Below are 13,195 nucleotides of genomic sequence, written 5' to 3'. Positions count from 1 at the left end.
TTTCCCCTAAGGTAAGTCTTTCCGCTCCCGGGATTGGAATGACTCCTTACCCTCTCCCTTAAAACCCAAATCCTTTCGTCTTTCCCTCTCCTTCCCTCTGTCCTGACGAGGCAACTGTTGGTTGTGAAAGCTAGAATTTTGTGTGTATATTTGTGTTTGTTTGTGTGTCTATCGACGTGCCAGCACTTTCGTTTGGTAAGTTATATATATATATATATATGAAGGAAACATTCCACGAAGGAAAAATATACCTAAAAACAAAGATGATGTGACTTACCAAATGAAAGTGCTGGCAGGTCGACAGACACACAAACGAACACAAACATACACACAAAATTCAAGCTTTCGCAACAAACTGTTGCCTCATCAGGAAAGAGGGAAGGAGAGGGAAAGACGAAAGGATGTGGGTTTTAAGGGAGAGGGTAATATATGTGTGGATGGATATGTGTGTGTGTGTGCGAGTGTATACCCGTCCTTTTTTCCCCCTAAGGTAAGTCTTTCCGCTCCCGGGACTGGAATGACTCCTTACCCTCTCCCTTAAAACCCACATCCTTTCGTCTTTCCCTCTCCTTCCCTCTTTCCTGATGAGGCAACAGTTTGTTGCGAAAGCTTGAATTTTGTGTGTATGTTTGTGTTCATTTGTGTGTCTGTCGACCTGCCAGCACTTTCATTTGGTAAGTCACATCATCTTTGTTTTTAAGTATATTTTTCCTTCGTGGAATGTTTCCTTCTATTATAACCATATATATATATATATATATATATATATATATATATATATATATATATATATATATATGAGGGGGGGGGGGGCGAGAGATATTCATATGGACCTACTTCTGTTCTTTCTATGTCTGTCATAGCATTGCTTATCTCACATGAGGATTTCTTCTTAATCCTGGTACAACTTAACATAAGGCATACCGTATAGCAAAATATTCATTCATTCAATCATTAGCAGGCCACTGCATGCTACTTCTGTTAAGCATAAAAACAACCCAGTATGACTAAGTGGTAATCTGTGTACGAATGGCAGTCAAAGTTTTAATCATTCCCTCTAAAAATTAAGTTACATAACATTTTGTTTGTTTGCAAGTGTGTCCCTGGTAGATATTGAAACCCCCACACTACAGAACCATAGCATGCTGTCACAGCAGCCAAAACAAAACAGCACAGTTCACTGTTTAAGAGGAGACTGGCTGTGCCATTTTGTTCTGGCTCCTGTAAAAGTGTGCCATGGTACTGCGCCATGTGGATTTCAGTGTTAACCAGGAATGAAAGGCATGTACCTGCAAACAAACAAAATATTAATTTTGTATGTCTACTTTTTTGAGAAGATAAAACTTTATGACTACCACTCACACATTATTAATTAAGGTAATTACATCTAGATTATGTAGAAAGGGACACTCTGAACAAGACACCACTTACATCTCTCTCCAACTCTAGTGGGTCACACGTGTCAGGATCTTCAGGAGTTTCCAATTGCTGCAAAAATTAATGTGGATTATGTTACTTTATGTTTATCCATTACACATTATATAGATATACAGGGTGAGTCACCTAACGTTACCGCTGGATATATTTCGTAAACCACATTAAATACTGACGAACCAATTCCACAGACCGAACGTGAGGAGAGGGGCTAGTGTTACTGTTTAACACAAACCATACAAAAATGCACAGAAGTATGTTTTTTAACACAAACCTACGTTTTTTTAAATGGAACCACGTTAGTTTTGTTAGCACATCTGAACATATAAACAAATACGTAATCAGTGCCGTTTGTTGCATTGTAAAATGTTAATTACATCCGGAGATATTGACGCTTGAAACCTCCGACGTTCAGTTGCGTGTTGTAACAAACACAGGCCACGGTCGGTGAGCAGCATCTGCAGGGACATGTTTATGATGACGACCGTGTTTACGAGTGTGGCTGTAGTGCACTGTTGTGGTTTGGTCTAGCTGTCGCAGTGTCCGCATGTAGCGCTTGCTGCTATTGTTGTTCTGCATTCGTCTCAGCACGCAGACCAACTGTAGTACACCGTGTTACCAGATGTCTGTGATAGTGTAGTGTTGTAGGAACTGTGACCATGGTGCATTCGAACTCTGAAAAGGCGGAGATGATACTCATCTATGGCAAGTGTCGACGAAATGCAGCTGAAGCCTGCAGGGTGTTTGCAGAATGGTACCCGGACAGAGAGCATCCAACATGCCCCACATTGCAAAACATCTACCGCCAACTGTATGCAACAGGTATGGTCGTAGCACGCAAACGGGTCCGTAATAGGCCCGCCACAGGAGAAGCGGGTGCAGTTGGTGTGTTAGCTGCTGTTGCCCTGAACCCACACATGAGTACACGGGACATTGCGAGAGCCGGTGGACTGAGTCAAAGTAGTGTCATGCGCATACTGCATCGTCACCGCTTTCACCCGTTTCATGTGTCGCTACATCAGCAATTACATGGTGATGACTTTAATCATCGAATGCAATTCTGTCAATGGGCATTAACAGAGAATGCGTTGCAGTTCTACCTGTTTACCGATGAAACGGGTTTCACAAACCACGGGGCAGTGAATCTACGGAACATGCATTACTGGTCCGTGGACAATCGTCGCTGGCTCAGACAGGTAGAGCGACAGCGACCGTGGACTGTAAATGTATGGTGCGGAATCATTGGCGACCACCTCATTGGTCCTCACTTCATTGCAGGGGCCCAAACAGCTGCAACATGCATCGCGTTTCTACAGAATGATCTGCCAACGTTGCTCGAAAATGTCCCACCGGAAACGCGTCGATGTATGTGGTATCAGCATGATGGTGCACCTGCACATTCTGCAATTAACACTAGGCTGACCCTTGACAGTATATTCGACGGGCGTTTCATAGGACGTGGAGGACGCATAAATTAGCCAGCCCGTTCTCCTGATCTTACACCTCTGGACTTCTTTCTGTGGGGTACGTTAAAGGAGAATGTGTACCGTGATGTGCCTACAACCCCAGAGGATATGAAACAATGTATTGTGGCAGCCTGCGGCGACGTTACACCAGATGTACTGCGGCGTGTACGACATTCATTACGCCAGAGATTGCAATTGTGTGCAGCAAATGATGGCCACCACATTGAACATCTATTGGCCTGACATGTCGAAGCACACTCTATTCCACTCCGTAATTGAAAACGGAAACCACCTGTGTACGTGTACCTCACCCCTCATGGTAATGTACCCGTGCGTCAGTGAAAAAGACCAATAAAAAGGTTTTAGCATGTGGACGTAATGTGCTGTTCCAGTCTCTTCTGTACCTAAGGTCCATCACCGTTCCCTTTCCATCCCTACGTAATTCGGTGCTCTCCGATACACACGATCGAACAGCGGAGAAGTGGTACTCAAGCGTCAACTTTAGGTTACAATATCTCCGGATGTAATTAACATTTTACAATGCAACAAACGGCACTGATTACGTATTTGTTTATATGTTCAGATGTGCTAACAAAACTAACGGGGTTCCATTTAAAAAAACATAGGTTTGTGTTAAAAAACATACTTCCGTGCATTTTTTTATGGTTTGTTTTAACCAATTACACTAGCCCCTCTCCTCACGTTTGGTCTATGGAATCGATTAGTCAGTATTTGATGTGGTTTACGAAATATATCCAGCGGTAATGTTAGGTGACTCACCCTGTATATAAAAAAACAAAGATGCTGTAACTTACCAAACGAAAGTGTTGGTATGTTGATAGACAATAAAAAACATACAAAATTCAAGCTTGGAATCCTTACCCAATCTGTTACCCCCGGAAACCGTCCTCGTAACCACTGATGCCACTTCCTTATACACAAGTATCCCACATGTCCAGGGCCTCGCTGCGATGGAGCACTTCCTTTCATGACTATCACCTGCTACCCTACCTAAAACCTCTTTCCTCATTACCTTAGCTACCTTCATCCTAACCCACAACTTCTTCACTTTTGAAGGCCAGACAAACCAACAATTAAAGGGAACAGCCATGGGCACAAGGATGGCCCCCCTCGTACGCCAATCTATTTATGGGTCGCTTAGAGGAAGCCTTCTTGGTTACCCAAGCCTGCCAACCCAAAGTTTGGTACAGATTTATTGATGACATCTGCATGATCTGGACTCACAGTGAAGAAGAACTCCAGAATTTCCTCTCCAACCTCAACTCCTTTTGTTCCATCAGATTCACCTGGTCCTACGCCAAATCCCATGCCACTTTCCTTGACGTTGACCTCCATCTGTCCAATGGCCAGCTTCACACATATCTCCACATCAAACCCACCAACAAGCAACAGTACCTCCATTTTGACAGCTGCCACCCATTCCATATCAAACGGTCCCTTCCCTACTTCTTGGGTCTTTGTGGCAAACAAATCTGCTCCAGTCCTGAATCCCTGAACCATTACACCAATAACCTGAAAACAGCTTTCGCATCCCGCAACTATCCTCCTGACCTGGTACAGAAGCAAATAGCTAGAGCAACTTCCTCAAACCCAGAACCTCCCACAGGAGAATCCCAAAAGTGCCCCACTTGTGACAGGATACTTTCTGGGACTGGATCAGACTCTGAATGTGGCTCTCCAGCAGGGATACGACTTCCTCAAATCCTGCCCTGAAATGAGATCCATCCTTCATGAAATCCTCCCCACTCCACCAAGAGTGTCTTTCTGCCGTCCACCTAACCTTCGTAACCTGTTAGTTCATCCCTATGAAATCCCCAAACCACCTTCCCTACCCTCTGGCTCCTACCCTTGTAACCGCCCCCAGTGTAAGACCTGTCCCATGCACCCTCCCACCACCACCTACTCCAGTCCTGTAACCCGGAAGATGTACACGATCCAAGGCAGAGCCACGTGTGAAAGCACCCACGTGATTTACCAACTGACATGCCTACGCTGTGAAGCCTTCTATGTGGGAATGACCAGCAACAAACTGCCCATTCACATGAACAGACACAGGCAGACAGTGTTTGTTGGTAATGAGGATCACCCTGTGGCTAAACATGTCTCGGTGCACGGCCAGCACATCTTGGCACAGTGTTACACCGTCCGGGTTATCTGGATACTTCCCACTAACACCAACCTGTCAGAACTCCGGAGATGGGAACTTGCCCTTCAGTATATCCTCTCTTCTCGTTATCCGCCAGGACTCAACCTCCGCTAATTTCAAGTTGCTGCCCCTCGTACATCACATGTCATTCAACAACATCTTTGCCTCTGTACTTCTGCCTCAGCTGACATCTCTGCCCAACCCTTTTGCATTTACATATGTCTGCCTGTGTCTGTACATGTGTGAATGGAGATATATATATATATATATATAATAGAGGGAAACATTCCACGTGGGAAAAATATATTTAAAAAGAAAGATGATGAGACTTACCAAACAAAAGCGCTGGCAGGTCGATAGACACACAAACAAACACAAACATACACACAAAATTCTAGCTTTCACAACCAACGGTTGCCTCGTCAGGAAAGAGGGAAGGAGAAGGAAAGACAAAAGGATATGGGTTTTAAGGGAGAGGGTAAGGAGTCATTCCAATCCCGGGAGCGGAAAGACTTACCTTAGGGGGAAAAAAGGACAGGTATACACTCGCACACACACACACATATCCATCCGCAAATACACAGACACAAGCAGACATTTGTAAAGGCCTTTACAAATGTCTGCTTGTGTCTGTGTATATGCGGATGGATATGTGTGTGTGTGTGTGTGTGTGTGTGCGCGCGAGTGTATACCTGTCCTTTTTTCCCCCCTAAGGTAAGTCTTTCCGCTCCCGGGATTGGAATGACTCCTTACCCTCTCCCTTAAAACCCATATCCTTTTGTCTTTCCTTCTCCTTCCCTCTTTCCTGACGAGGCAACCGTTGGTTGCGAAAGCTAGAATTTTGTGTGTATGTTTGTGTGTCTATCGACCTGCCAGCGCTTTTGTTTGGTAAGTCTCATCATCTTTCTTTTTATATATATATATATATATATATATATATATATATATATATATATATATATATATATATGATGAAAAAGGAAATCTGATCACCAGCGTGGAACAAAATTGCCAACACCTAGCGAACTACTTTGAAACGCTGCTAAGCTGCAAAAGACCTGATGAAACCTTGACATTTGAGAAGCCTAAGAATAAGCTACCAGACTCTGAACCACCTAATAAAGAAGAAATTAAAGAGATCTTGAAAGGATTGAAAAACAATAAAGCATCTGGTAAAGATTCGTTAGTCGCGGAACTACTGAAATACGCAGGAGAAAACTTAATAAATAATTTCGAGGCACTGTTTGAAGAGATTTGGAATACAGAGAAGATTCCGGAGGATTGGAAGACAGCATTGATTCATCCATTACATAAGAAGGGTGCCAAGACAAATGCAAATAACTACAGAGGTATCTCATTGTTATCAGTGGCCTATAAGATCCTATCCAAGGCACTACAAAACAGGATTGAAAATCAGGTAGAGAAAGAACTGGGTGAATATCAGGCTGGGTTTAGAAAAGGAAGATCATGCAGTGAACAGATATTCAGTCTACTCTCCATAATACAACTTCGCGCACGCACATCGAAAAATCTAGTAATTACATTCATAGACTTCAAAAAAGCATATGATTCTATTGATAGACCAACTCTGATTAACACATTAGAAGAATTTGGGATTGATGATAAAAGCAGAAGTCTAATCCAGGAAACCCTTACGGGAACAAAATCGCAAGTGAAGTTTTTGGGTAGATTGTCACAACCGTTTGTAATTGGAACAGGTGTTAGACAAGGGGATGGGCTCTCCCCACTGTTGTTTAACATTGTCCTTGAAAAAGTGGTCAGGGAATGGAGAAAGAAGATGGCAGAAGCTGGAGTGAAAAATGGGATAACGTTAGGAAGAAATAAAACAAAAATTGAATGTCTGGCATTTGCTGATGACATGGCAATATTGGCAGATGACATCGAAACAGCAAAGATTCAGATAGAAATGCTGCATGAGATCGCTGAGAAGACAGGTCTACAAATATCGTATGAAAAGACAGAACTGATGATACAGGACAAAACAGACCCAACACAGACATTGCAAACTAAATATGGAATAATTAAGAGAGTTCATAAATTTAAGTATCTATGGGAATGGATTACACCGACAGGGTTACCAAATGTTTCACTACAGGAAAGAGCAATAAAGATGGAAACGGCATACCAGCTATGCCGAAATGTATACAATAAAAAGTCGATCTCCATCAATGCCAAGCTCAGGCACTACAATGCGGTAATAAAACCAGAAAGTTTGTATGCGATTGAATGCATCCCACTGAACAGAAAACGTCTGTTGGAGAAATTGGAAATAAAAGAGAGAAAAATACTGAGAAAGATCTTAGGACCTAAAAAGGATGGACAAGAATATAAATTGCGATCCAATAAAGAGTTATACGAGAAAATTGAAAAACTGACAACATCCTTTAAAAAGAGAAGACTGAGTTTCTATGGGCATGTCAAAAGAATGGCACCAGAAAGAACGGCAAAGAAAATCCTGGAATACATGGAAAGCAGAAAGACACAAATTAACTGGCTGAAAGAAGTAAAAGAAGACATTGCAGAAATGAACATTATACCAGAGACAGTTTACAACAGAATGGAATATAGGAATGCCATCAACAAAATACAGGGATTCAAAGACCGAACGCAATCAAAGAAGACGGGAACAACCTGGTCGCAAGAACGTAAAGAAGCCCACTCAGAAAAAATGAAGAAGTACTGGGAAGAACGCAAGAAAAAGCACAAGAAATGACTGATGCTTAGCGTAGTCCAAAGTTGACTGTAACGAATAATAATAATATATATATATATATATATATATATATATATATATATATCTGTGTGTGTGTGTGTGTGTGTGTGTGTGTGTGTGTGTGTACCTGTCTTTTTTCCCCCTAAGGTAAGTCTTTCCGCTCCCGGGATTGGAATGACTCCTTACCTCTCCCTTAAAACCCACATCCTTTTGTCTTTCCCTCTCCTTCCCTCTTTCCTGATGAAGCAACCGTGGGTTGCGAAAGCTTGTAATTTGTGTGTGTGTTTGTGTGCTTTTTGTCTCTATCAACATACCAATGCTTTCGTTTGGTAAGTTACAGCATCTTTGTTGTTAGATACATTGTATAGATACCTGCACAAATAAATTTAAGTCTTTTTGTTAATCATAATTCCAATTCTTAGGTTGTTTTCAAAAATGACAAGGAAGATGCAACCACTAGTTCGTTTCAGCATGATAGGAGAAACAGATGGCTCTCACAATAATATCAGTCACAAGTTTTACCTCAAGTTCACTGAAATGAGCAGGTTAAGTGCTGTGCTAAGAACATATATGATCTGATCAAACATATCTGGATACCCCAGTGTAATGTGGAACTGACCATTAGATTCATGAGAGGAGGACCCACCAGTATAAAATGTCCGTAGAAAAGCACTAAAAGCAGAATGGGTCAATCACGAGAGCTCAGTGACTGCAAATGTGGACTAGTCACTGGATGTCATCAGAGTAACAACTCTTCTAAAGCTGCCCAAGTCAACTGTTTCTGATGTGATCATGAAGTGGAAATGTGGAGTAACAACCACAACTAAGCAGACACCAGGTAGATCTCATGTACTGACGGACACAGACCGTTGAATGTTGTGGAGGACAGTTGTAAAAAAAATTGCATGAAACCAGTAGAAGAGATCACTCCTGAGTTCCAAAGTGTAACCTGCAGTCCAGCTACAACAATGACTGTGGGTAGGGAGTTAAAATTGTGGTACACTGGTCAAGCAACTCCTCATAGGCCACACATTTCTGTAGTCAATGTTGCGTGACACTCGAGGTGGTGTAAAGAGGGATGCCACTGGACAGTGGATGACTGGAAACAGGTCATTTGGAGTGACAAATTGCACTACACTCTGTGCAATCTGATGGAAGGGTTTGGGTTCAGCAAATGTCTGGAGAATAGACCAGCCATGTATGTAGGGTCAATGGAGGAGTGCCGAGGAAGTGTTTACAGTTTTGAAGTGTTTTTCGTGGCTAGGGTGTGGCTCCTTGCAGCAGTTAAGTTAACTCTAAACGCAGAAAGATACAGGTTGACAATTATTGAATAATATGAAAAAAATGTAAATTAGTTACAAACTACGGCATGCACACACTTCATTCAGCATGTAAATGCCACTACATATATTCGTATTTAGATTATGATGTGTTCGATATGCCTGCCATCATTGATGATGATTTGGCACAGACAAACACAGAAATTCTGCATGACCCACTGAAATGTCGGAACACTGATGCAGTCAATTAGATCCTGAATATCTGTTTTCAGCTCAGCAATGGTTTTGGGGTTATTGCTGTACACCTTGCCCTTAATATAGCCCCACAAAAAGGAGTCACACGTGTTCACATCTGGAGAAATGGTGGCCATCGAGGATTGTGCCAGTGGCCTCTGGGTACCCCAGAGCCAGAACGTGGTCCCTAAAGTGCTACTCCAGAACATCAAACATTCTCGTGCTTCAATGGGGACGAGCTACATCTTTCACGAACCACATCTTGTTGAAATCATGGTCACTTTGGATAATGGGGACAAAATCATCTTCCAAAATCTTCACGTACCATTTGGTAGTCACTGTGCCCCATGGAATACAGCACCAATTATTCTGTGACTGGACAGTGGACACCCACTGAGAACAAAGAAACTTCTGGATTGCAAAATGTGGGTACTCAGTCCCCCAAATGTGTCAGTTTTGCTTATTGACGAACCCATTCAAATGACAGTGGGCTCCATCACTAAACCAAACCATACTAATTCCCATCATGCTCCGTGGCCAACTGTGCCGTATGAACATCCTAACACAAATTGTTCAGAAGAAATGATAATTTTATTTCATATAGTTCAATAATTGTTACCCTGTATAAAAACATTTCACAGAATTATGCATAGCATAACGTAGAGGAACAGTTCAGAGATGATGACTGTTAGGCCCAGATGACAATGCACCCTGTCGCAAAGCAGCATCTGTGAGTTAATGGTTTGCGGACAGTCACATTCCTGAAATGGACTGGCGTTCCCAGAATCAGAATCTGAACCTAATGTCACACCTCTTGGATTAATTAGAACATTGATTTTCCTCCATATCCCAGCATCCAATATCACTGCCTTCTCTGCTTTACACACTTGAAGAATAGGCAGCCATTCCTGCATAGATATTCAGACACCTCATTGAGAGTGTCCTCAGCAGAGTTCAGGCCATCATAAGGGCGAAGGGTAGTATACTGAGGTTACTGGTTCTATAAAGAGGTGCAAATAACGTGGACTATTTCAAGGTGCACGGCTGGTGGATACTTTCACCAGCAGCAACTCGTGCATCTAAGTTCAGATCTCCACAGTGTCTTACTACGATTAGCACTGTAACAGTCTAAATTATTGATATATTAGCTCTCCTATGAACACAGAGATATTTACCTCTTTCTCCTTGAAGATAAGGATGCACCATCCAGATTCATAATAAAGAACGAAGTGTAATAAAATCATTAATAAGGTCACCTTGTTTTCCGATGTTTGCAGGCTACGGTGTATCCAGGTATCATTTTCACAGTGAAGCAATTTACAAATGAAAGAAACTGTCTCCTTTCCAGAAGATATATTCTAAAATCTTTTAAAAAGATATCTATTGTTGTCTGGCATACATGCAACATGTCCATCCAGAATCACGGATGGGAAAAGAGATATATGTTTGTCTTTCTTTTCCTACATATTTATTTTTGTCACGGGCATGTTTATATCGCATCTTTCCCTGCTCAGTATTCTGATACTTATTAAATGACATACTTTTTTACTAAGCCAAAATAAGACCTATCAGAATGGACATCCCATATTAATGCCCACTAACAGGGGTGCAGGTACTTTGATCAGATAGTGTATGCTTGCCATGTTACTTTGTTTTACAGACTACTCAACATCTAGAAGACTCCCATTTTATTTCATACCAAAACCCTTACAAGATACAAGTGTACTCTTTCCTCCTCCATCTCCGACATCCCGCACCCAAAACAGTAATGCTGCTTCTCGTGGGTACATGATGGCCTGAATCACGATACGCCACTACTGAATTATGGAAATGGCACAGTTATTAGACTGATCTGGAACAGTGGGTGACAGTACTTAAATGCCAGCCACCACCAACGCCTACATAAGGAGACACACACACACACACACACACACACACACACACACACACACACACACACACACACTCACCATTGCTTCAGCATAACGTCTACATCTGGTTCCTACAACTTTATAAGCAGTATTTTGTGGGATAATGGGTGTCCATCTTCATATCTGCTGTTGATGTTTCTCAACCTTTCCGGGACACTCAACCATGGATCAAACAAACCTATGAACATTTGTGCTGTCCTCCTTTGTGTACATTCAATATCCCCCGAAGACCTACATATGTACAGATAGCATACACTAGAGTAATATTCTAGGACAAATCACACAAGTTTTTTAATAATCTCCTTTGTAGATCAACTACATTTTCCTAATATCAGCATGCACTGGAGAGATATAAGTTCAGCATTACTGTCTGAGACAGGGCAATAAATAAATGGATCAGTACTGTACTGAAAATGAAATAGAAGTGAGCTGGACATGTTGCCAGGTGAACGCATGCAAGACAGACCGAGGAAGCTCTTCAGGATGTCAAGAGATAGGAAAGACCAAAGTAGACACTGAATGTGAGATGGTCAAATGATATTACAAAACATGCTGGAATAATGTGGATGCATTTTGCTGTAGACCACGATGCATATACATTCCTGAAGTTTGTTTTTTCAGTAAACATTTTACTTATTTTCCGGGCACAAAAACAACTGACATCATACATGCCCACATTGTAACCTCAGAACAGCAATAAGAAAAAGAAGCTAAAAGCGACCGTACGTTAAGCCCAATCGATGGAAGGAAAGAGAGCTAAAAGCAACGACTTCCCCTTGAAAAAAAGAGGCAACAGAGGTCCCTAATGAAACACTGAACGTTCTTAGCCGTACCGTTATGACAGATAAAAAGTAAAACGTGATCGACAGCGCTCGCATCATTTGCTAAAATTGCCGATAACTCAGACAGCAAACATACACTGGAACATAAGCGGTTAAAAAAGGGCAGTGGATCAGGACATGGTAAACCATCAAAGGTCGATGACAATGAGCACAAAGTGGTGGGGGATCACGGCATAACAAATGGGAATGGCTAAAATGACAGTGCCCAATATGCAACCTATCTAAAACGATCTCCTCACGATGAGAGGGCCGAGAGGAGGTTGGCCGAGCCGTTTGGAGAGGTTGAATTTCCTGGAGCTTGTTCCTCTGAAGAGAAGACCACTGCTGATCCCAAAGTAACACCATCTGCTGACTGGTGGCAACATGAAGATCGTCCAAAGGAAAGGAAGAGCGAGCAGGCTGAGTTAGGAGGAGAGCGGCCACGGTAGCAGTGTCAGCAGCCATCAGATCGATGTGACCGGGAAACCACGGTGGCTCCCTCAACAGTCAGCAAGTGGAAGTTTCCTAGGAGCCATTGCACTAAGTTATAAGAATGTGTACAGCACACGGTAGCTCTGAAGGGCACTGAGAGAACTGGAACATATGACACAATTAAAATGCCTCTGTCACCGTACGTACTGGGTGGCCCGATATAGAGCAAAGAACTCTGTCGTAAAAATTGAGCACTGTTCTGGAAGCCGATACCGGAAATGGTCGGAGCCAATGACGAAGGCACACTCGACACCACGGCTGATCTCAGAGCCACCAGTGTGTACTACGGTGCAACGGTTAAGTTGCGTGCGAAAGCCGAGAAACTTACGGCGTTAGTTCGAATCCAGAGCTGTGTCCTCGGCAAGCGAATAAAGTTGAAGATGAACACAGAACGTCGCACGAAGTCGAGGTGGTGATGGGTTCACACCCATTGGGAATGTGGCAGGTAGTGTAAAGTTAAGCTCCCAGAGCAACAGCCAAAAGGAGACTCCAGGAGATAACAGAGAAGAAGGGCATGCCTCATACTCAGGGTCAAGGGAGTCATCAAAAAAGGGGGCACAGGGTTTTACCGTCAATACTCCACGAGTAAAGATCACCGAGACATCGCTGAAGACACCACTCGAGGAGACGAGTGCG

General features: G+C 42.6%; 1 protein-coding gene across 16 annotated transcripts in view; it reads right to left on the bottom strand.

The window, feature by feature from the left end:
• Nucleotides 1–13,195, bottom strand: part of LOC126106362 (zinc finger protein 501-like) — a 246,656-nt gene that overhangs the window by 153,972 nt on the left and 79,489 nt on the right. For 13 of the 16 annotated variants that reach the window (XR_007523338.1, XR_007523337.1, XM_049912615.1 and 10 more), the window contains exon 4: nucleotides 1,432–1,488. The exons of the other annotated variants lie outside the window; for them this stretch is intronic. Coding sequence is in view for 11 of the 13 variants with exons in the window: in XM_049912615.1 (XP_049768572.1) it covers nucleotides 1,432–1,488 (57 nt within the window). In the remaining 2 variants the exon portion in view is untranslated. The remainder of the gene's footprint in view (nucleotides 1–1,431; nucleotides 1,489–13,195) is intronic. 16 annotated transcript variants of the gene reach the window in all.

This window comes from Schistocerca cancellata, chromosome 10 (assembly GCF_023864275.1).
Source record: "Schistocerca cancellata isolate TAMUIC-IGC-003103 chromosome 10, iqSchCanc2.1, whole genome shotgun sequence".
Taxonomy (NCBI): domain Eukaryota; kingdom Metazoa; phylum Arthropoda; class Insecta; order Orthoptera; family Acrididae; genus Schistocerca; species Schistocerca cancellata.
This window is presented reverse-complemented; position numbering and strand designations above follow the sequence as displayed.